The sequence below is a fragment of the Ambystoma mexicanum genome, chromosome 5p, assembly GCF_040938575.1.
Source record: "Ambystoma mexicanum isolate Mex_15411 chromosome 5p, UKY_AmexF1_1, whole genome shotgun sequence".
In the NCBI taxonomy this organism is placed as follows: Eukaryota; Metazoa; Chordata; class Amphibia; order Caudata; family Ambystomatidae; genus Ambystoma; species Ambystoma mexicanum.
In genome coordinates, this window is record NC_090930.1 from 1,157,963,974 (window position 1) to 1,157,989,318 (window position 25,345).

Below are 25,345 nucleotides of genomic sequence, written 5' to 3' on the forward strand. Positions count from 1 at the left end.
ATGAAGTGAAGGCTTTGGTGGTGAAGCGGGTTATGGATGAGTGGCAGGAGAGGTGGGAGAGTGGGGTGAAGGGCAGGTGGATGTTTGGTGTTCGTGAGAAAGTGTCTGTGAAGGTGGATACAGGGAAACTGGAATGGAGGAGGACGGAGGAGGTGATGCTGAACCAGTTGAGGATAGGGCATGTGGGGCTGAATGACAGTCTGTTTCGAGTGGGGAAGCGTGAGTCGAGGGACTGTGCAGTGTGTGGGGTGCCTGAGACTGTGGGACATTTTTTGCTTGCGTGTGAGAGGCATGTTGAGGAGAGAGAGTTGATGAGGGTTCGGTTGTCTGCGCTGGGAGTGGCTGAACTGAGTGGGAAGGCTTTGCTGGGAGGAGTCGGGGTGAGAGGTAGGGAGAGGAGCAGTGTGCTGCTAGATTTTGTGGAGCAGACGGGGCGGTGGGAGGAGTTATGAGAATGTGAGGGCTGTGTGAAAGATTGGTGGGGTAGGTGCACATCATCCTTTTGGATGGGGAAGCGCCTGCGTGGGTCCGCCCATGCATTCGATAATTTGAAAGAAAGAAAGGGTATATGCAACTCCACGTGCAGTCGTGTCCTGAGTACACGCAGTGAAGCACTGCACCACACGGCCTAGTAGGCCCATCTCTGCAGCAACATATGCCCGACATCACAATACGCCTTCAAACGCCCATGCAATTACTAGAAGCACTCCCACCCTCCTCTAAAACGATCAGATTATAAAACGGTCCTGTCCACTCCAATTTTAAGAGCCAAACAAGTCCCACAAAGGAAGCTGGGCCGTTTTGGAGGGCTATGTTAGTTGATTTGGCTGTTTGTGGTGTTTGTTAATCCCTGTTTAACCCTTTTTGTCTGTAATTGTTTGAAAAGTTAGCCGTTTTATCCCTTTTTGGCTGTTAGTGTGTGTTTAAGCTCATTCGAAACCTGTTATGAAATGGCACGGAACCTCTGATTGGCTGGTCGACTTCCTCTCTAGTCTCCGGCCTCCCCATTGGACAGACGTAGTCGTAAAAACACTTTGAGCCCCAGGCTGGGGCTTTGACCTTTGGGAATCCCCTCACCATCCCACTGGCTGGGTCAAATCTGCCAGGAAAACGAATAGATGTGCACATTCAAATGCCTTTGTGCACTTGCATATTAGGTTGCTTTTCTGCACATATGAAAGCACATCCCGTATCCATAAACGTGATGCACTTTAAAATGCACAGAAAGCAAAGACATCCCCCATGCAGGGGGACCTTGTCATGGTTTTCTTTTTAAGTGGCAATGCAGCACTATGAAACACTGTTGTCCCACTGGCATTTCCATCCTTCAAATGTCTTTTTTTTTTTTTAGATCTGCCCCTGTTTTGCTTTGGTCTTTCTGACACCTAAGTCTGCATTGTCCGACTTTTATCCAGAATACCAAATAAAGAGCCACGAGTTGTCTCTTCTGTGTAGTCCACAAGGCTTCAGGACAGCCTATTTTAGGCTTGCTGAGTATTTACAGATTTAATTTTGAAGCACAGTTAGTTCCAAATCTATGGATGTAAACACATGTAAATTAAAAAAATGCAATTAATGTGATATTGTATTCCTAATATTCAAGTCAATTGTGTCTATACTGACCGTTTTCTTTTTGGTTTTTATCTAGAGATTTGATACCTATAGTTGCTGCTCTGGAATATAATCAGTGGTTCACCAAGCTGTCTTCGAAGGATCTTAGACTGGTAAGTTTCTAAGGTTGAAAGTAAATAATACAAAGTGTTGTGAAAAATAACGGCATACTTAAATATTATATCATTTTGAGAGAGGGCTGTATATCGCTGTACATTAGAATTGAGCAATAGTCATTCAGATTATTTGTAATATGCATCTGCTTATTAACATTAGAATCTTCAGCATCCAAACTAAAACTGTGAATTCATAGCTATCTTGGATAGCACAGCAGAAGCAAGTAACTTTATATCCACAGTTTGTTCAGTTCACTAACCGAGTGAGCCCAACTCTACCTCTAGATACTGCTAAACTGCTTCTCAAAGTTGTCCGACCTTCATTTCGTGCTGTTCATCTCGAATCAAGCCTGGTTCTGTGCATTCACTTTCCTTCAAGTTGAGGAAGTCCCTATTTCACCATTTTGCACCAACTACTGTGGACAGGAATCTGCCTTCCCTTTGTCATTATGCACCTACACCTCTCAATACTGGTTTTACACATCTTATTTCATTCAGTTCATGCCCCGACCTAACCCATCGAAGGAGTTAGTTTCTTCCATTTTTCAGGAATGTTAATCTGGGTCTTCGTAAGGCTTAAAGAAGCATATGGTCATTAGCCCTCTTCAAGGTTTGTATTTTTCAGTGGCAGACACATGCCCAGTGTAAATAAGGGATCCAGCCCACTGGAAGATGATTAATTTGTTCATTGACTTCCAGAGAACAAAAGGAAATTCATCAGGCCCATCAAGACGCATAAACTCTGAAGTACATGAAAACGCTTAGCTGAAGACCTTTAAATGACATGCTGCCCCTCTCTTTGTTTCCTCTTGATCTGCCAATTCGGTATGTAGACCAGCGCTGAGCACTTTATGGCCCAGTTGCCCTGGTGGGGCTCCTTCGGATTTGGCTACATCCGTTGCATGGCTTGATTAGGATTAGAAAGATTCCTCTCAATGTATCAGTCTGCTCAAGTCATAAGAGAAAAGGGGGGTTATTGTCCAACCCTTTACTCACCACTGCCCATAGGTACAGGGCCTCATGCTACATTTCCCCTTGTAGATGACCGAACACGCCTAACAACTGTGCCTATTCATCAGATTGATGATTTATAGTGAGGACTGATTTGTTTGTATCCAGGATTTCTAGTTTTGACACATGTACCATAAAGAAATGCATCCATTCTATTACCACAAGCCTTTGCTTTGGTGATGTTTGCTCCCACTCCATTGCTAAAATGGAGCCACTTCACACCTGGAAGTTGTGTACACTAATAACTGCTTTGCAGTCAAAAAGTCTTCCTAGATTGATATAAGCTTCCCCTGGTCCCGTTTATTTGCACGGATGAAGTTAAGACATTTAAGCTTCAGTCCTTTAGAATTTAAGGGTATCTTTCTGTTTAGACATGCTTCCTTTGTTTGATTCACCTAAAGACTGCCATCTAGATGTTCTGTGTCCAGGAACATGGTATTGCACGTACACGTACTGCTTACCATCTGGCAATCCAAAATTAGGTGAGGGCGCTGTAACATGACAGTTCCGTAGTTGATGGGCGTTTAGTGAAAGTGCACCCTATAGCCATGTTCTTGCTTTGTAAAAAAACTGCAAGTAAATGTTATGTTAAGAGTCATTTATATTATTCATAGCACTACCATTGGGATATTTAGGCAATTAGCCTTGACCATATAGAGGTGAATTGGGACCATGTCAATGTAAAAAACAAGGCCATGGTTTCTAGGGTGAAAAGGATAATGGAAGTAGATGTGAGGGAAGCAGACGGAAGGACATGAAACCCACACACATGGATGTTCAAGTTCACATGGGTTTACCCAGAGGATGTGTATGATATTGGTCGCAGGTATGCAAATATAGCCAGTGTTGATTTGATTAAATGAAAATTTGACGCTGAAAAGGAAGGAAAAAGTAGCCCTGATGGCAAGCAATCTTTTCATGGGGGAGGTTACTAGAACAATGTAGGAGTGGTACCAGCTTCAATCACATCATCGATGTGCTTTGGCCTTAAGATGTGCTCAAGAGTGCCATTGAGGTATGGAGGCTTCTCTACCAGATACATCATACTGACCCCATTCTTGATAAACCCAGAAGGTAACCTGTTGGAGCCAAGCTAACTGACAGAAGTGTATATACCAAGAGATGGCCATGCACAGTTGAATGCAGGAGGACACAATAGGTGAGAAGTAAATGGAGTTGAAGAAAATCTCACACCCCAGTGGTGCCAAATCAGTTTGGCCACCAGTGGAGAGGTGAGACTGAGTGTCCAGCCTGCATGTATGGTAGGAGATACGAGAATGAGTGATCCATGTATTGATACAATATTCTCGTGCATTACAGTACTTTTGAGTAACATATGCAATGATCCTTCAACTGAAACCTTCTGCAGTAGTGGGTAGGAACCACTATTCAATCTGTAAGAAGAATAGTTTATTCAGTGAACATAGAAAAATACTGATGTCAGTAGCTTGGTAAGAGGTGACCTGAGTGCATGCTGAATAATATAAAGTATAAATAGCAGCAATTGTATTGAGCAATAAATAGCAATAGAACAAAATAAACATACAGGGTGTGATGTTAGTAGGAACATTCCATGGTTGACCATTACACAAATGGTGATATAAGTAGAAGGTGTTTTGAAAACTAATAGCAGATGTTGGTAGCAATAAGCATCCATAGTACACAAGATAAATGTGTATATTTTATGTTATATTATTGTGATTTATACCGTGCACCGCTGCCATTTTGATGGTCTCCAGGTGCAAAATAAAAACATTCTTTTGTCGGAGTATAAACCAAAAGAGCCAGCTGTGACCGTGCTGTAGCCTGAGGTCTGTGGCAATAAGCAAGTCAAGGTATAGAGGAGTGCAGGAGACTCCCAGTTCAAGTGGACAGACCGGAGACACCCATGCTGCAGAGGGCTGTCGGTCCCAAGTGCCCCTAAAGCTTTAGTAGAAGAGGAAGAAGTCTGGAAGTTGAAGCAGCCAGCAACCGCGTTGTTCCTGGAGCCGGTGAATAAAGCTTGGCGTTGAGGTTCCCAGCTCTAAAGTGGCTTGCGTAAGAGTAGAAGCGATTATAAACTGTCCATCATTGTTAAAGCTATTCTTTCCAATGGAAATGTATCACACGCACTTCTAGTAAATGTTATATTGCTCGGGTGTGAAGAAAATCCGTTGCTGAACTTTTAAATGTTGCCAGAGAGGTGGCGTGGCTCCAATAAAAAGGGGGAACGCTTTCTAAAATACCCCAAAAACCCTTGAAGCTGACTTTCACACTTGTTACAAGATCTTATGGCATCAAAGGAAGGTCACGTGTGACCAATTGTGATTCCTGACCGAAGTAGAAAGTATCTGTGTTAATATGTGGGAATACAAACCCTTACAGATACTTAAGGTTCAATATCTACCTTAAAGAGTAGTTTTCCTTTGAAGGCTGGACCTTGTAACACTAAGAAGTATTCTTTAATAGCCGAAGTTGTTGTATTAATAACAACAACCAGCATTACCCAAGCCAAGAGGCACACCCTTTCTATAGCGGAGAAAACCCTGTTTAAATCAATCCACCTAACTGGTGAAGTTAAGGGTCCAGTGTCCTCTGATACAAGTGGGAGATTGTTGTCTGTACTTGGAAGTATGGCAATACAGCTCGACGGAAGCTATTGAAATAAAGAAGGTGTTTACAAAGCTGGTGAAGGGAGCTGGGTGTATGTGAGAAGATTGAGCATATAACCTGTAATGCTGAGACATTTGAAGTTGAGCGGAAGTCAATCTGAAAGCAGAGACAGGTTATTGTGGTGGCAGTAAGGCAGCCAGAAGAGGCAAAGAGACTGCCCTTTTCTTGGAGCATAGGAAAGAAGAGTGCCTTGCCTAGCTGTAGAGGTCAAAGTGTCTTGTATTTAAATTGCATAACCATTCTAATATATAAAGTTATACCAGACCATTGGTTGTGTATAGTACTGTCAGTGGATGCCTCATTGATGTTGGTTGAAGTAGTGGCATACTGTGGAACCAAGGAGTCTACTGTTTCCATGGTAACAGTAGTAGAAGGGTGGTTGTCACGAGGAAAGCAACAACCCAAGAAGAAGCACCCGGACAATTATACCAAATGTACCGCATAGGTTATGAACGCCTGTAGAATTGTAGAGGAAGACGTGCCTTATCTATTTTTTGAACTGTGGCAAAAAAATCTTGGAAATAAGACATCCTGGATTACCATTGGTGCTATTTCCTTGGCTGGAATTGAAAAGGGATACTTTCAACTGAAAGATGAAGAACTGTTACCAGTGGGATTTTTGCTTGGTGAACTTTTGTTTCATTTGGAACTTTCAAGAACTGGTTGAAGACTTTATTCTTCTGTTTGAACATTTGTGGAAATTGACTTTGAACAATCCTGGGGAAGAGATTTACCCAGGACGGGTGAAGGTCCTTCAAATTCTCCAGCATGGGGACTGGCATGGATTCACACGCCATAGAATACTGTGTGAGTATACTGTGTGAGTGTCTTTCTGCTCAGTGGTCTCTACTAGAGATATATCACAACAGTACATTGTGGTCCTTGGTTGAGGGGTGAAGAAACAGGGTTACAGGGAAGGTGGGAGGGTCAAAAGGATAATGTGTTCTCCATATGTGGCCACTGCTCTCAGTGTGGTCCTCCCTCCCCATGAGATCCTGCCGCTGAGTACCACCCCCATGGGGACTATCGGAAAGCAGCCTCTTTACCCTGGTCTCATGGGAAGGGGCTTCCCCATCTAAAGCAGTGACTGTTCCTCAGGATTCGCCACAATGTCTAAACTGTGAAATAATCTGCCATTGCATCTAGGACTAGCACCCCCACCCCCCACCAACCAATACATGAAATGACTGAAAACAATTATTTTCCAGCAACACCTGTTCACCTACGGAGGTATTACATACATTTAAATGTCACTGTTCAACCCCCTCCCCTCTTGTCCAAGGGTCACCCTTGAAAGTCCATTCTGTAGGACCCAGTAGTATCCTTCCTGAGATTCCTTCTGCTACAGTTCACTTATTGTATAACGCATATTGATTCAAACATATACTGTGTCTAAAATGTTTAGTATATATGCCCTTTCATTTATTGAAATACTCATAATGTGCAAGAGCTAAAAGCATCGTCTAGGTATCAGGCATCACTCAGTAAGCAGGTGCAACCTTTGGGGATTAGGACCTAGTATGTAGCATGCTGCAAATCCAACTTCCACATGAGAGTTTTATATATGACCCATTATTTTTCGAATGTCTTCTAGATGTGTTCTGATGCTCTTTTATGCAGATTCCTAAACTACGAGTTTGTCACCAGGGAATGTCTGTATGGTACAAGTTGGCCGGCGGAGTCCAAAGAATTGTTGGTGTCAAGCTAACTTCACACTTCTAGGTTACAAGCAAGGAGCTACATTGCTCCCAGCAATTTCTATTCCGTCCGTTGCATCTCTGTATCCCTATTTGCACTTTAAGGTGTTTAATCGATACTTGGGGCATGATTCACAGAGCCTTTTCCAATGGGCTTGCACCATTATAAAATGCTTCTGTGAATCGGGCCCTTATTGGCTAGGTTGCCAACTCAGTAAATACCCTAAATGAAGTAAATATTTAACACTTAGGTTCGTTCCTATATTTACATTTTTGTCACAAAGAGTAACTCAAATAGCAACTTTAATGCAATTTCCTGCACGTCATCAGCAGATTTACCCCTTTGCTTCTACATTTCAGGAAAGGACTGTGAGGAGTCTGGAATGATCTAAGGATATGTCTGTGTCAGAATGTCCAAAACAAGAAAAACTGTTTGTGTCCAAAGTTCTATTCTTACCCTCACACTATATACTAAATTGTAAGGTGAATATGGAAATGTATTTAACCGTGGATAATTTTGAAATGTGTTCATAATGGAAGAATAAGTGGCTCCAACACAAATGTTCTTCAGGCATAGAGGTCCTGGCTCCAGAGGGTTGTTCCCTTCCCCTGGATTCCTCTTTACTCTCTGATGTTTCAGAAACAGTTTCTTGGGCAACAACACTGACACACAAAACTGTCTGGCTTTGTAATTTTGTCTCTTTTGGGATACCTGGTATACTTTTCTGCCAGGGGTTTGCTCCTCTTCTCTTAGTAAACATATTCCTTTTCCTAGTCCTGATGTTTCTTCTCATGACTTCTTAAACTCTTGTACATTTCTTATAATTAGCTGGTATACACTCCTGGCAGGACGTCTTGTTTCCACTCAGTTATAATTGCCTGGTATACTCCCCTGCCAGGGCTTCCTGTATTCACACACTTGTAATTGCCTGGTATACTCTCCTGCCAGGGCTTCTTATATTTGTACACTTGTAATTGTTGGGTATACTCTGCTGCCAGGGCTTCTTATATTTATACACTTGTAATTGTTGGGTATACTCTGCTGCCAGGGCTTCTGTTCATATGGGGTCTCTGCCCTCTCCCAGAGATGCACATATACTTTGTTTGATAATGTATCTTCTTGATATGTTATTCTATTTGGGGTTCCCATCCATGTATTTGCATTGTGTGCATTCACATATTTGTAAGCGTTTTGCTCGTTGTTCAATTCCCTCTTTAACAACAACTCCTTTTGCTTTTTCTCTCTCGGTTGCTTTATTTACAATTACTTGCATGCTGCGTGGCCACCAGTACGCTCAGTGTCCGTGCTGTCTCTGGGTGGACTCACCGGCTCTTGTTGGCCTTCCTAGGGTCAGCCGGTGAAGTGTTTCCATCTGCTTCTTTCTTGCGCCTGCTTCCTCTTGGTTTTCCCGTCTCTCACGGCTTCCACTTCACATGGTTTCTTCGTTCCAGGCTCTGGTAAGTGAAGCGCTTCTCTTTGTCACATGTGAACTCCCAGGAGTCTCTCGTTGGCTCTTGGCATTCCCGAGGCGTGGCCTTCTCGTGCAGCAGCTTCCTTTTCCTTGGTCCATGAGCCGCATTGCTTCACCATGCCGATCCAAGCCGCTCAGTTTCTCGATTCTTACAGGGAGACGCCGCTCTCTCCCGCCAGCAGCAGACTTCGACTCTCAGCTTTTTATATTTCTCGGGAACAGGTGTATGCGAGCAACAACTAGAGTGCTCGCTGGGGTTGTGGTCACCCTTGCTCTGCATTACTCGAGCCCTCTTTCCAGTATTTTGGTAATTCTAGGAAAGGAAGTCTATTTTTGAGAAATGGATCGAAAAGTTTGGAAAAACATTATCAATGGTTTTCAATGGCAAGTCAGTCCTGGATGATTGATAGTTGGGACTGGAGAAGGTGGTTTCATAAGTTTCACAAGGCGAACCAAAGTTGGAAGGTTGGCCTATAGGTCTTGGGGAAAGTTCTTCTCTATTCTTCATGAGTAGCTGTATGGCAGTAGGCGATGCTGGTATTAGATATGGGAGGGTTATCTTCAAGGGAAAATGGGGGATATCATGTCTCACCCGATGAAGCCTCGATATCTCCCGGAGGTTGTCTCCCTCCATTTGATCCGCCTCATATAGCCGCCCACAGAGTCAGGATCAGGTAGTGGCTGCCGTGCTCTGGCCACATGGGAGGAGGTTACCGCCGGAAAATCAGTGATGACTCCATCGGATTCATCACAGGGCTGAAGACACTCCTTTCCAAGGAATGTTCCCCCTTAACACATAGGTTCATACTGCCTCCACAGCCCACCTAACTTGAAACTGGGTGATCTGCTTCTCCCGTTTCCTCCCCTGGTTGCATGTAGATCTCTTAGTGGCAGTTTTGCTGACCTCCCCTGTTGTACGCTACCAACTCGCTTGCAATCGTCTTATAAAGCGCTCCGATGCTTGGTCCTTTCTCAATAAATGCCCTAGAAATAATAACCTTAGATGGACAGGTGTCGAGACTTCTCAGTTGGTGCATTTATGATCAGCTTGTTCCTTTTCTTGGCACACAGAAGAATCTGAAAATAAGTATCAATTCCTACAGTTCTGATTGTCCTTGCATTGCCCCTGTGGTTTTCGGGCATACTTCCTATGTCGTGCCTAACGAACTGGGCCTTTTGCAGACACATCATCTCCTGTGTAAGCAGATGACACAATCTCTGACCCTCCTTTCTACTGCGGCAGAGAGCCTCTGTTTCAAGAAGCAGGCCTTTGGTCACTTCGATCTTACAGTATGGAACTGGAAGTTGTGTGTAATTCCAACTGGACTTTAGATTTTTGCTTCTATCCACCACTGTAGCACACATTTCTGCTGCTGGGCCAAAGCTGTATGTCATTCACACTCCTTTTGGTGGAATAGTATGTTCAAGTTGACTCTCGCATGTCCAACGTCATGAATTTGATCTTAAAAACGTACCACACGCAATTTCTTTCTTTTTCAATTATACAGTTCAGTGCCTTGCGATTCTTGAGCGAGGGGATACAAGTCCACAACCTAGGGTGCCACAAGTAAGGATGAGAAAATGTATCTCTACTGCTGAGAGAGACAGTGACAAATTGTCCGTTTGCATTAACCCTAAAAAACCTTTACACAACCCTTACATCAGTGCTGTTAGATTGAAATCCATGCTCACATCAGTTCATGAACTTACTTCCAAGGGAATCCCATTGCAGAGTTTACTAATGCCTAAGACATTCGAGTAAATTGCTGCTTCATTTGCTATCACTTCAGCCAGGTGAGTGAGTGGGCTCTAAGCCTGGTCCATTCAGGACCTTATTCCATTAATTATGAGGATAAGGCAGTGTGCCATACACTTTCATTTTTCACTCTGATGGCAAAATCTGAGTCTCGTTTAATTTAGTATTTTTGTTTAATATATGTTGTCCCTCATAACCACACTGTTCTTCAGTCAGATAGTCTGCACACCTTCGATGTGATCCAAGCTCTATTTTCATATGAGTAATGGCTGAAGATAGTCTGATCATAACGTAACATCTGATTTTTGCGTTAGGAAGGTTTGAGAAGCTGCCCTTGCGGAATAGATACATTTCTGCATCTCCATTCACTACTGAATGCAACTCTTCCAGATGGGACCTATGCATCGTCACTTCAGTGCATAGTGTGCAAACGGATTTGATAACAGCAACTTGGCCTCTGTAAGCCTTATTCTATAGACATCTCTTCTAGAGGAAAGGCTAATTTTTTCAAGTGATCTTAGGCACTGTATTGTTTTCACTAGCTACCTAATATGACCGTGCTCTCTTTTCTCATAAATTTTCATTGCTGTGAAATCTGTTTCTTTAAGATGATACAAGTGAGAAAGCCAAATTTGAGAATCAGCAATTGCTCTTGCCACTGACAATTGAATGATTTGCTTGGTGGGGCAGTGGAGGGTGTTCACTTCGAGGTAGTAATGAAATCATCTCGGATTATATTGTGTTTTGAATCCTGTGGAGTTATCACTGATCCCCAGTTGGCTGAGGCTTGTGTCATCGGTTTTGTCTTGCATGGACCAGTTTTCAAGAGATGGGCTTTAAAATAGAAAACATGATGCTATTATTACTTTAATTTGTGTCTGGACAGCCTAATCAAAGGATGCTTCAGAGGCATAAGGATATACAGTTTTTTTTTTACTTTGTTTATTTTAAATCAAGGCAGGATGATATTACAAACAATATCAGCAGTGATTCTTTAGGCATATTGATCCCCAGTCTCTTATCCCCCCCCCTGGGTTTCCTCCCTCTCCTCGTCCCTCGACCCCACTGCTCCTCAGTTTCTGGAGGTGGTATCTTCCCTCCTAGACTGTCTGATTCTTGCCTCGGCGTCTATGAGTCTGCCTCAGGGATCCCTTGGTTTTCCAGGATCCAGCGGGCCCGGGTCGGTTTGTAAGTCAGGGCGGGGAAGCGCTGGTCGTATTCAAGCACTGGGGCCCAAATATTCCGGAACCTGTGGAGTATTCCCGCTTGTGCCGCCGTCACTTTCTCCGCGATCAAAATGTCCCAGAGTTTGGTCCACCATTGGGCTATGTGAGGGCCTTCAGGGGATTTCCAAGTTCGAGCCACCACTGTTTTCCCTGCCAGGAGGCAGTGGGTTAGTAGTTTCGATCTGGGCCCGGAGCGCGGGTAGATCGTGGGGATCGGGGCTCCCAGCAAGACTGGTTCTGGTTCCAGGGGGATTGTCGTTCCGGTAATCTGCGTGATGGTCCCCAGGCATGTCCTCCAGAACTGTTGGATCTTTGGGCAGGTCCACCACATGTGGAAGAAGGAGCCTGGACGGCGGCATCCTCTCCAACAGGAGTAGTCCACTCGCGGATTTATATGGTGAAGTCGGAGGGGCGGTTAATACCACCGGAGTGTGACCTTATAAGCACATTACCTGTTGGTGATGCAGGTAGATGAGGTGTGTGTTCTGGTCCATATGTCCACCCAGGTTTGGTCCTCGATTGGGTGTCCCAGGTCTGCCTCCCACTGAGCCATGCATCGAGTCTTTGTAGTCAGGAAGTCGGCTAAGAAGCGTCTATATAGGGTGGATACTCTACCGCGGGTGGGGAGGTCTCTCAGTGTGAGTTCCAGAGCGGTCGGGGGCGTGTCGCTGCTTGGAGGGTCTGGGGATGCGAGCACCAGTGGCGTATCTGGATGTAGGTAAATCTGTCTCTTTCCTGGAGTTGGAATTTCTCCTTGCATTGGTCGAATGTGAGTGGTCTCCCTCCCATGTATAGCTGGTCCTCCGTCTCCAGTCCCCCGTTTATCCAATTCTGAAAGTTGCGGGGATTCGCTCCAGGTGAGAAAGTTGGGTTGTGAAAGATTGGGGATTGTGGGCTCAGTCCCCTTGGCACTCCCTTCCGTTTTAGTGCCCAGTCCCAGGAGCTGAGGGTGTGTTTAGTTGATAGGAGGAGGTCTCTCCAATGTGACCTGAGGGGGGGTGGGGATATGTGGCAAGAATTGTAGGGGCAGGGGTATTCGCGATTGTTCCAGCTCAACCCATCTAGGGCGGTTTGTTATGTTTTGCCATGCCTGAACCTGTGCCAGTTGTGCCGCCACTCTGTAGGCTTGCAAGTCTGGGACCCCGAGCCCTCCCAGTTTGGAACCCCCCAGCATCGTCCTGAGAGGGATTCTCGCTCTCTTACCTTTCCAGATAAAGTTCAGCATTTTCCTCTGGAGACCTCGGACAGTTGTTGTGGGAATCGCTACTGGTAGGGAGGCGCAGGTGTACAGGAATCTCGGGAGGAGGTTCATCTTGCATGCTGTGATGCGCCCTAGCAGTGAGATCTCTTGGGTCTCCCATCGTTTCAAGTCGCCTTCCAATTCTGTGAAGAGTCGAGGAAAGTTGACCTTATATGTGTCTCTCGGGTCCGCCGGAATATGGACCCCTAAATAGGGGATGGCCTTTTTTTCCCATGTTATTGGGCATATCTTGGTCGGTGGCTCCTGCTCCGCTGAATTGAGGCCGATGCCCGAAGCCGATGACTTGTCGAAGTTTATGGAGAAGCCAGAGACTTCCCCATAGGTGGCGATTTCACAGATCGCGTGTTTTAGGGATGAGTGGGCCTCTGAGATCGTGAGCAGAACGTCGTCCGTGTATAGGGCGATTTTGTGTTGCGCGGGGCCACTCTGTATGCCCTTAATTTGGTTGTTTCGTCTGATTCTTTGGGCGAATGGCTCCATGGTGAGTGCAAAGAGCAGGGGCGACAGCTGGCAGCCTTGTCGGGTTCCGCATGATAGGGGGATTGGGTCCGAATTGTGGCCGTTGATTCTTAGGCTGGTTTTTGGGTTGCTATAGTTGGCTAGAGCCATCGTTTGGAAGATTGGCCCGAAGCCGAAGGCCCCAAGGGTGTGCTTCATGAATGTCCAATCCACCCTATCAAATGCCTTAGCTGCGTCCAGACAGAGCCACCAACACTAGTTTTTGAGAGTTCCGGGAGGCAAGGTCTATTAGGTTTAATGTTCTTTGTATGCTATCTCCTGCTGTCCAATGCAAAATGAAACCTGCCTGATCGGGATGGATAATTTTCGGTAGGATGTGATTCAGGCGGGTTGCCAGGATTTTTGAGTATATGTTTGCATCAATGTTTAAGAGAGCAATCGGCCTGTAGGAGGTTAGGTTTCTCGGATCTTTTCCCGGCTTAGGCAGGAGGATAGTGGTCGATTCCTGCATCGACGGAGCCACCGATCCCGTTTCCCTGAAGGAGTTGAATAGGGTAACCAGGTGAGGGGTCAGTTGAGCTCTGAACAGTTTGTAAAACCTAGTTGAGAAGCCGTCTGGCCCAGGGGCCCGTGTTTTCAGTGATTTGATGGCTTGTTCCACCTCCTCACCCGTTATGGGCTCCTCCAGTTCGTCTCTCGCTGCATCGGGGAGGTGAGGTACTGCTGCCTCCTGTAGGTATTCCATCTGTTGCGGTAGGCTCCGTGGGGTTGCCTTCATAATTTGGGCCAGGTAGTCTTTTGCGAGGCGTTGCTTTTCAGGCTCCGAGTAGTGCGTGACTCTGTTAGGATCACGCAGGCTGGTGATCGTGTTACCGCGTCAGCGTTTGGCTAGTTTGGCTACCAAGAACCTGTTGGCCTTGTTACCCTTTACGTAATATGACTGCTTAGCTTTCGCCATCAGTTGAGCGGTCTGTTCCGCATAGTGGGCTTCCAGTTTTTTCCTTGCTGTGCGTATGATCCGTTGCGTTTTAGGGGACCAGCCTTTTTCCTTTTGTATTGCCTCTGCCTCTTTTAGTTCATTTTCTAGGGCTATTCGGGCTTGGCGCCTGTTTCGGTGGTAAGCCGCTCCTTGAGCTATTAGGGAGCCTCTTATTACAGCCTTCATGGCGTCCCAGTTGTTCGCTAGCGAGGTGTCTGAGGCGGGATTTTCTTCAAAAAAGTTTCTTATGCCTATTGCGATCTTGTCTCTGGTGGCCATGTCGTTGAGGATCGGGTCATATAGTGCCCATTTACGTGGGCTATGAGGGTTGGGGTTCTGTGCCCGGAGTTCCAGGAGCATTGGAGCATGGTCGGATATGGCTCTGGTGCCAATGGAGACCTCTTTGACAGAGGGGAAAGTTTGCGAGGAGATCAAGAACAAGTCGATCCTTGAAAAGGTGCGATGGACAAATGAATAGAAAGAGTAGTCTATTTCGTCGGGGTGGAACACTCGCCACGAGTCTATTATCTCCAGGGACCTGAAGAGCCGGAGGAGGCTGAGAGCCTGGGCAAAGTCGCTTGGAGTTGGGGGGTGCGATATGTCTTTGGTGGGATCGGGAACCCCCTTGAAGTCCCGCCCCCATGATTGTTTGGCCTTCCACGAAGCCAGCAAGAGCTGTGCCCAGAGAGTCATAGAAGAGGGATTGTCCCGTGTTGGGGGCGTAGACTGAGACCAGGGTGTATAGGTCTCCCATAAGAAGGCATTTGACCGCTGTGTACCGGCCTTCCGAGCATGTTTTTGTTTCTAGGATTTGCGGGTGTAAGTCTTTCTGAAAGAGGATCGCAGTGCCTCCCTTTTTGCTTCCACCAGAGGCGAAGAATTGAAGCGGGAACAGCCGGGAACGGAACCGAGTTACGTCCACCGGCAACAGGTGGGTCTCTTGAAGCATGGCTATCATGGCATCTTCATCTTGGAGTTTTAGTAGAATTGCCTTCCGTTTGTTAGGGGAATTTAGTCCGTTCACATTTAGGGAGAGGATCCGCAGAGTCTGGTGGTCCGTTGGGGTCACATTTTCCGTCGTTTGGGTTGGGGGGGGTCGTGTGTTATTGCTTCAGCTGCCATGTCTATCGAGAGCTACTATGGTACCATCCTGCACTTGAGGTTTTAAAGCGGCGCCCCAACGGGGGGCCGCAACTTTAACTGGTGGGGGGACCGACCTTTCGGGTACGGGCCCCTCCCTGGCCAACGGGGCCAACTGTCCCATCTCGTCTTGAGAACTGCGGGTTTCCAGGGAACAGCAGTTGGAAAGTCTCCCTGGAATGGCTATGAACCATGGGAATGGTCCGCCGCCGCCGCTCGCTAGGCTTGTTCCTTCAAGATGAAGGTGGCGGATCTAAATTCTGGCAAGATCGCAAGTGCCCGGTGTGGATGTTGTTGGGACCGTAGTCCGCGGGGGCGTCCCGTTTCTGTGGTGTGCGTCATCCTTAATTATCTTTTTTTGTGGTTTCGCTGGATCTTTGACCACGATGACTACCTGGGCTTTGGGGAGGGAGGAGGTTCAGAGTCCCCAGCTTTGTCTAGGTTTGGTGAGGAGGTCTCACTGGGTGAGGTTGGCTGCATGATTGAACTTGCATCCTCCAAATGACTGATCCGTCGAAGAGTGCCTCTGTATGAGAATTGCAGTGCCTTGGAGAACAGCCATCTGTACCGAACCTGTTGTTTTTGAAGAAAAAGCGCCAGGGGGCGGGGCGCCCTTCGTTTCTGTAAGGTGAGTAGCGAGAGATCCTGATAAATATGAAGGGGGGAACCTTGGAACGAGAGACTGTCTCCCGTACGGCTGATTGCTGCAATGACCTCCTTGGTTGTAAAGAAGTGAACCCTGGTGATCACATCTGGGGGAGGGTCCGAGTCCATACCCCGGCGCGGGCGCAGTCGGTGGGTCCGATCCAGCAGGAGCTGGGATTTGTCTAGATCCGGTAACAGGGCCTGGAAGAAATCTCCTATGTATTCCGTTAGCTTGTTGTCTGGGACAGAGGATGGGACCCCCCGAATCCGGAGATTATTGCGGCGTGCCCTATTTTCCAGGTCCTCCTGCTTAAACTCCAGCAGCTCATATTTGTCTTGTATTACATGAATAGTTTGTTGGATCTCCCTAAGGGTGGTAGTGTGAACTTGTGACCGATCTTCAACCTTCACCAGCCTCTGTTCCGCCTCTGTTGTTCTTTGATCCTTCTGTTCTATTTTGGAGGTGAGGTCTGCTAGGCAGGAGCAAAATTCAGACTTAATGTCCGCCATAAAGGCTACCAGGTCCACCCTAGTGGCTAGAGCATCTTTTTCTTCCAGCTGTTTTTGCGGGGTCAATTTGATAGAGTCCTGTTTTTTGCTTCTGTCCGCGCCAGCAAACATAGTGGGGATGTCTGTTGCCTTACTGGCTTTCGTTTGCCTGGACATGATAGGTGAGCGGGGGGGTCACACTGGGGAGGCTCCGGTGGTCACCAGCGGACTCAAGAGAGTAGGGAAGATCTCGTAGGGGAGCACTCCCGGGGGGACTCCCAGGGATGCAATTATGCAATTTCCCATGCAGTGGGCGGTAGGTTGTTTGAGAGTGTCCAACAGGAATCGTCGTGGGTCGTTGCAGGTGAGGTAGGCGCCAGGGGTCTGTTGCTTCAATGGGCGCTGCGTGGGTTTGCTAGATGAAGGTGTGGGCCGGGGCGCCCCAGGAAGAATGTGGAGGACACGTGTTAGTGATTATGGGATTTTAGCTGGAGAGGCTGGGACAGTGTTGGTTCGTAAATTGTCTGCGGTAGTGAACCTAGAGGTTGTGTCCGTGCCTCTGCTGTCCTTCTTTTGCTTAGGCTCTGCTGCAGTGGGGCCGCTTCCTCTGTTGGCGTTGGTTGACCCCCGGGGCAGGGACGGTGCGCAGATGTTAGGCGGCCAGTGGCGAAGGGGCCCGTTCTTGGGTGATTGAGTAAGGTGCTTGGCGGTGTGGCCGGACCTCAGGCCGTCCCTGGTGACGCTTATGTGGCGGGCCGGGCCCCCCGTATGTTTTGCGGAGGCCGTCTCAGCCTCTTGAGGCTCTAGGGGTTAGAGTCTGTTGGTGCGGGCTATGGGGGGCCCTCTTGGTGCCTCCTGGTGCCTCCCGGTCCCTCGCACCCCCGGCGCCTCCTCCCACGTCGGGGGGATAATGCTGGTCTATCTCGCTGCTGCTGGAGTGCCCTCCGACAAGGGCAAGGCACCGCGCCTGTGTTTCCCCCAGCGCGGGATGTTGCTGCCGATTTCCCGTAGTACAGGCTTCCTCACCTGGGCCCTGACGGGGTCTGGATTTCGGCGTCTCCGGCTCAGGGGCCCGGATTAATGCTGGAGCCAAGAGGGGGAGGCGGAAAGCAGTCCGCCACGGGGCTGTCTGTTCCGAGAATCGGAAGGGTCCTCGGCAGGAGCTCCTCTGCGGTCGCCGCTGCGGTCGCCGCACCGCTCAGGTGGAGGTCAGAGCCGGGGCTATTCCTGGGTTGTCCCACGTCGCTGGGTCCACTGCTGCTCGGGCGGCGGCGAGTGTCAGTGCGCCCCCCTTCTTTCGACCGCTGTCCGTCTCCCCCTCCTGGGCCCCCGGGCATCCGCCATCTTGGTTATTACAGAGGGCGCCGGGTGCTGGACTCGAAAGGTGGATTCGGGCACAACGCACACGCGTTAGAAGTTCATCCACGACCCAGATGTGCCTCAGTGGTTCCGATCATCTTGGGTAGCATCGGTGATCGTGTTACTTGTAGGAATCTGCATGATATTTGTGGCGGCGGCGGGTCTCCTACGGGCGGCTTCAAAGGAGCGACTGCATCGCTAGCGCCAAGGATATACAGTTTATAATCATGGGCAGCAAACATTTGTTAAGCTGTAAAATTGGCCAAACCTATTTGCCTACCGTGCCGAGCCATGTGGGTATGCTAAGGTGACCTTTGTTAGAATGCCGGTGTTACTTATATTGTTTGTTTTGCTTCTATGCAAGCCTTTCAGCTAACCCACCATTAATGTGTAATATCTTCTTTGCATTGCAGTCAGCAGATGTATGTGACCAGATTCTCCGAGTGGTGAACAGATCCAGTTGGTTGGAAGAATTGCTACTAGAAAATGCAGGTCTCCGCATGTAAGAAGGTTTTATATGTAAAAAGTACATTGTTCTTCAATGGCGCCCTAAAAAAGGGCGTCTACTCAATCAGCATATCTGCTCATGCATCAGCAACACATAAGTCTTAGTTTGCTTTAATGTGAAGGTTAGCCTATGATAGTGTACACACCTACCATTTATTAATGTAGTCAAATGTTTTATCAGAGCAATGGGAATGCTGCCCGATGACCTATAAATTGCTTAACAATTGCATTCTGAGTTATTTAGAATTTGGGATTCGGGTTTACCTTTGCCTCAAAGTTGTGCAAATATGAAGCACTGTGGTCATCAGAATAATAGTTCCAAATTCTGCATATTTAGTCTAGCATGTGTAACAAGTCAGCAAGATTTGTTTTCCCCAAATGCCCAAGAAGAAGCAATGGAATCTTCCGCTGATAATATTATAGAAAGCACCATTGGTTACTGTCACCGTCAAGTTTCAACTTTATGAACCGTTGGATTTCCATGCAACACCACTTCAGAGATAAATATGCTTGTAGTCATGTGTGCAAAGGCAACAATGTTTCCCTGTTGATTTGTGAGTAGAGAAAATCTGTAAATCATCAGCCTACCATCTCCCTTGGAGCACACCAATGACCCCATATTCTGTGAAGAGATGTCACCCAATCACAATGTGACAAGTTGCCACAATGACGTTTCCACCAAACGTTAAATTGGCGGGTAGAGTTTTCAAACCCTCAGCTGCCAAGTAACAATCAGTGCAATAAGAAAGGGGTGGAAAATCATTTCAAACAGCTTAACAACTTCAGTGGGAGAAACTATAAACTGGGTGTGGCAAGATTTGTAATGAGTCATGTGACTATATAGATATATTTTCAACTTTTATTCTCAGAATATGTACAAAATGAGTCAATAGGGGTTTTCTTGTGTAGGGTGGTCCCTATACCCATTCCCTCAATCTTGAATATGGATCCCACCTCCCATTTCCAGGCTCCCTTTTCCAAAACTGCTTGATCCAAGATTAATGTGCTAGAGGCACTACTGTCTAATCTAATGTTACAGTGCCACTTCCAAGAAAGTAATTAGTTTGAATGAGGTTAATGACGGCCTCTTGGCTGTCTGTACAGGTTCACACTCTCATGTCTTCTCCTGGTTAGCCTCTTAACTTTGCCCCCATGTGTCACACAGCTTCTGCCAGTCTTTGGCCTTGCGACATGGTAGTTATTCATAAAGTTCACTTGACTTTGCCAATTCACTTTGTAGTGGTCTTGTTTATTCTTCACATTTATGTTAGGCTCTTTTACACTTCTACTCTTATAAATGGGCACTTTGCCATTTGCCTTTCATCATCTCACAGCTTTGACCACAACATTTTCATTCAGTTTGGTATTCAATATTTTCTTAATGTTTCCTTTTCAGGAGTTCCCCATATTCAGAAAAGTCCACTTCGTCATCCAGTACTATGCTCAATTACTTTCAGATCATTCAACATTCATAGTTTTCTTATTTCCGTTTGTTCGGCATTCTCAGAAAACACAGCAGCGGAGTGCTCCGGACAGAGTGTTCCCTTGATTACAGTCACCGGTTATGCGCGACCGTTCTCTGCAGCTTTGCCGGTTCTCCTTCTGTGATCCTCCTCGATTCACAAGCTTCAGTATCCGTTGCGGGACCACTGAGCACTTCCCTCGCTCTTCTGCTTGCTGCGGCAGCTGTGGGCTTCGGGCAGAACACAGCCTCCTGCTTTGCTATCGACAACAGGAGCTCGTCCAAATATTTGGACCCTCTCACGGCCCGCACTCTGCCTAGGCGTCTCTCTACTTCTCCGGAAGCACACAGCTCCAAGTCCTGGCTCTGACTTACTTCTCTCCAGCCTGTTTCGTCCCCTGCTCTCCTTGCTGGCACACAGGCCTTCCTTCATGGCGTGCAGCCCCACCTCTTATACGCCCTAGGAGTATTAAGGCCCCACAGGTGTGGGTCGGTAAGATCAATTGCCTGACCTCTAGTTAACGTATTAGTGGGACATGCCTGACTTCCCCAATGGTATGCATTTACAGTCTTCTTCGTCTCAGTACCAGAGTGGTGAAAATACCTATTGGTATTCACTACTCCTAGTCGCCTCTTCCTCACCTCAGTAATGTGGGAGTACTCACATGAGAATAAATGAGGCGAGATGTCTTACAATAGCCCATAATGGCTGGGGAACGGTTAGGTTGGTCTTTCATAGGGAAAGGGGGATACCATGTCTCGCCTGTGTGTACCCCACCCCCAATTCCCAAGGACCCACCACCCAGGTGATCCTCCCTTGCTTCTCCACTCCCAGGGTCAGGATCCAAAAGCGATGGCCTTTCCCTGACCACCTGAGAAGAGGATCCAGGGGGAATAGGAGTGTGGGTACCCTCAGTTTTCTCACAGTATATTGAAAGCAGGTTTGGAGATTGGATAAATGATGGGTGAACTATGATTTCCCCAGGTGCTCTGAATTGCAGGTAGAACAAATGCCCCACACTGAGATCAGAAACCAGCTGTCCGCCATATTGAAAATGGTCTACCTATATTTCCTGGTATGCTAGTTCCAGAGGATACCCGAATGAACTATCTCTTTCGTGACAATTACGGTAGCCCATGGACTGGGGTGAATGGGCCTGTGGTAGTATTCACGGGTAGTGCTTGTTAGCTTCTTTCAATAAAACAGATGTGGCTTATTATGGCCGGTACACAGCTCCATTGACTTTTACTGATGTAAGTCTGCAAGTGGCCCATTCCTCTCTCCTCAAGCTTCCTTTCAGAATCTGTCATGTGCTTCTCAGACCACAGTAGAGTTCTCAGGCTGGTATTAGATCTCCTAAAAATGAGGCTACATATCCTCCATAAACTGTTTTTGGGGCAAGCATCAGAGAGCAGGTGATGGTCCTAGACCTCCAAGGCCACACTGCTCCCTTCTTCTAGCCCACTGCATGTCACCTTGTCACCACCACTGCCGCTAGTATTTGCGTTAGAGTGTCAGAGCCTAACTTGGAAAATTTCCATCTTCTAAAGTATTGACCCAAAATCTTGCACTTTGAAAGTTGGTTTGAAATACAGAATTAAGTGTGTCATAAAAATTTGACAGCAATGGTAAATGCAGCAGAATTACTGTACTCTCGGTTTACAGTTTGGAGGCATTAGCGCCAAATGTAAAGTCCTCTGGCATATTTTGAGCTTAAAAGTCTGCCTGTTTTTACCTTTACTCGAGAGGCATAGGTAAATATTTTAAAATACCCCAAACATATTTAACTATTTTTTTAATTGTGCTCTACTGTAACTTTGATACAGTGTAAGCAGTGTGTTCTTTGGGCCATTGTAAGCAGATGAAAAGGTACAAATCCCTGATGTGCCCCGTCTCACTGCCATATCTATGTAATAAAGGAAAAGGGTCATAATTGACCGTTTTGCGCATTGTAAAAAAAAAAAAGGTACAATAATGTTGTAAGCCACTACTGTAAACTATCGATCTCCACATTTACATTGGTGGAAATGGCCAGAACATTTTATAAAATATATATTCAGAGGTTAACCATAGTGGTAGTGGTATTGCTAAAATACCCCAGTATTCATGATTTTTGGTAATTTTCTTGGCACGAAATGTGGCCCTTTAACCACACTCAACAGGAACAATCTGGTTTTCACAGGTATTTAAAAGGCGCATGCTGTGATCATCAGGGCATGTGTCATCTGCCTTGCAAATTAAGAGATGTATATGTTTTATTAATTTTCTTTGTTTGAAACAAATAAAACAAATTTCAGAAGGGACTCTCAATCACAGGGTCGAGTATCATGAAAATGATAACGAGCCCTTCAAACAAGTTTTTGACTATGCTATTGGTCCAGTGCATTTCACGAGGCCTGTATGTTAACAGTGGATGATATCTTCCACAGTGATTTGCTGGTTTGCAGTTATGTCTTATTAAAAATAAATGTGGATTTGTAATGATCACCTAAGTCTCTGATTCTGATTCTGAATGATCTGTGTAATTTGTGGCTCTCGTGCTAAAGAAATGCACAGTGTACACGAGAATTTACACTAAAAGGTGTATGCCCTCAACTGGACGAGGAGCTAGGGTCCAGAACCAAACTGGAACAAAACAATGCTCCTTCCAAAGCTAAAGGAAACATTAAAAACAAGCAATTTGTTCTTCCGTAAATGAATAATCTTTCAATCGCCCCACCCTAAAAAAACAAAACAAAATGGCAGCATATCATACGCAAAGTTAAGAAAATAGATCATTTAGACACTGGGTGAGGTGACAAGCCTTGTTGGTAGTTGGCGCTGGCAGTTGGTGGTTGCAAGCTGGATAGCTCATCTCAGAGGATTTCTCTGCGACTCCGTCCGATGTTAGCAACGTCGGGCGGAGTTGCAGAGAAATCCTCTGAGATGAGCTATCCAGCTTGCAGCGGGCACCCTTAACAGGGAGACTTGCTGACTGGAACTTCTTTCTTCTGGCATCCATGTCACCTACTTTGTGTTTGCCTTGATAAAGACTACGGTTGACTATGGTTGAAACGCGTGTCAGCTTTTTGTTTCACCTACATGGCTCATGTTGCCAAAACCTGTCACGTGTTAACGACTACATTAAAAAGCATGTACAGAAACAACCTTTGACTGATGTATCTACATTTTCCATCAAAATATCTATACTTGGCATCAAGATAATCTGCACAGAAAGTGGATAACCACCAACCACCAGTGCCAACTATCAACAAGGCTTGTCACCTCACCCAGTAAGTAAACTCTCGCGAACCCTGGAGTTTGGTTCTCCGTCAAACCATGTGCCAGGCACTGGACAATATTTTAATTCAAAACTAAAACTTTGTACAGGGGACCGAACATCCCAACCAAAACTCCAAACCTTCTGAAAATCTAGATAATTTAGACGTAGAACAAAATCCCCATAACAACGGTTAGAAGTTCAATGCAATAAACAAGTAAAGAGCAAGAAATGCAATGAAAAAAGTACACGACATAAGCTTATAATCCGCATCAAATGTAGCCTGTATGTTAAATATAGTTCACTTCTAAAGCTCTAGTTCAATTTTACATAAAATAGCTTTAATCCTTTAAACCTCATTGTTTCAGAATTTGTATTATTGCCATATGAGGTTTACATCAGTAAGTATAATTTTTCTTTTCAACAATTTTATTAATTTCAGCCTAAGCATCGTGCAGGGTGGTGCCAGTTATGCATTCCCATTATCACACATAATTACTTTTCATTTTTCTGTCCCCCCACTCCCATCCTCCCCCTCGCGAGCCTACACCACAATTCCACCTGCCTCAGTTCCTTTCTATGGGCATCCCCCCCATTTCTGCCCCTGAAGGACTATCTTTTTCTGAGCTTCCCCGATCCGACCCAGCCAATGTTGCAACCAAGTGTTTCCAAGCGGCAATGTGTCTGCTTCTTCCTCCCCCTCTCTGCCTGCAGCTTCTTGCCACACTATTGTTTCAGCATTCGCCTATTTCTGGAGATCCTGCCACCAGGCTTCTGCTCTTGGTCTTCTGTTCGCCTTCCAGCTCATTGCAAATCTGCGTTTGGCAAGTATGTACTCTAAGTCTTTAAGTTTGCTCACATGTTTGAGTTTCCACGGCCTGGGGAACCCCCCTAGCATGCATGCCCACAGGGAGTCTATATCCAAGATTATCTCTTTTTCTGCTATGCGGCACGCTACCTCCCTCTTGAAACCCCTTATTTCAGGGCATGCCCAAAACATATGCTCCATTCCTGCATCCACCTCTCCACATTTTGGGCACACCTGTGTTCCAGCATTTTTAAACTTCTTAGCGGTCATGTATGCTCTGTGAATAACAAACAGCTGAATCTGTTGCAGCCTTACATGTCTACATACTTTTTTGTGGTAACCTTGTGCCCTGGTCCACAGCCCATCCTCCATTGCCCCCCCCCCCTCCCAATCTTGTCTCGTCTCATCTTGATCACCTCCTTCCCAACCCTGGACATCAACACTTCGTATATCCGGGAGACTTCATGGTCCCCTTCAGACACATCACAGAACGTTTCTATGGCCGCATCCGGCTCCTGTGCCAACACTGCCTCAGGACACATCCCTCTTATCTTCTTTATTAACCTAGCATATGTTATGTATTGTCCTCGGTGTAATCCTATCGCCTTCCCGTCCTGCCACACATCCCCACGGTCACTATGCCTTTTGTTTCCCAATGCCTTCTAATTATCCCCCTCATTTGTCCATCCACCCCTTCTAGTGCCACTAGTGGCATCTGTGGGGAGCACAGCGTCAAGTTCCCCATTACCTTACAAGCCCTTTGCCATATTTCCCAGCCCAGATCCAGTAATTTCGTCTCGCCTACCCGCTGCCGTTTCAACAGCCACATCCATTCATCCAGAAAGTGAGGGGCGCACTCTTCCCTGAGCAGTCTAGACTCAGGCGTGGGATCATCTGCCAACCAGCACGCCATGTATTGGAGTTGGCTGGCCAAGTAGTACACTTCAAAGTTAGGCATCTTAATACCCCCTTGTTCATATGGGTTTTGTAGCTTCCATAAACCAATTCTGTTCCTGGAATTATGCCATATGAATCTCCTGCATATACTCTGTATCTTATCAAAGAATCGCTTGGGTATCATATATGGAATATTTGCAAAATAATGTAATAGCCTGGGCAGTACCACCATCTCCAACAGCGCTACCCTCCCCATCATGGCTAAAGGTAGTTTGCCCCAAAATGTCCTACTATTCTCAATTTTACACATTGGGCCTCATTACGACTCAGGCGGTTAGGGGTTTACGCCGGCGTAAACAGCGCCGACCCTTACCGCCTGAGTACGAGGTCCCTTAGCGCCATGGCGGATTTAACACCTGCTTTTAGCAGGTGTTAAAATCCATGGCGCTAAGGGACCATGGAGTTAATTACGCCACCGTAATTTACGGTGGCGTAATTAACGCCTTCCCCACTCCCATTATGCCCTATGGGGCAAAAA

The 25,345-nt window shown here is 46.4% G+C and overlaps 1 protein-coding gene across 1 annotated transcript in view; it reads left to right on the forward strand.

Moving 5' to 3' along the window:
- Positions 1 to 25,345, forward strand: part of CARMIL1 (capping protein regulator and myosin 1 linker 1) — a 1,545,633-nt gene that overhangs the window by 817,295 nt on the left and 702,993 nt on the right. The window contains exons 9-10 of the mRNA XM_069613644.1: positions 1,649 to 1,724; positions 18,287 to 18,375. Coding sequence (XP_069469745.1) covers positions 1,649 to 1,724; positions 18,287 to 18,375 — 165 coding nt within the window. The remainder of the gene's footprint in view (positions 1 to 1,648; positions 1,725 to 18,286; positions 18,376 to 25,345) is intronic.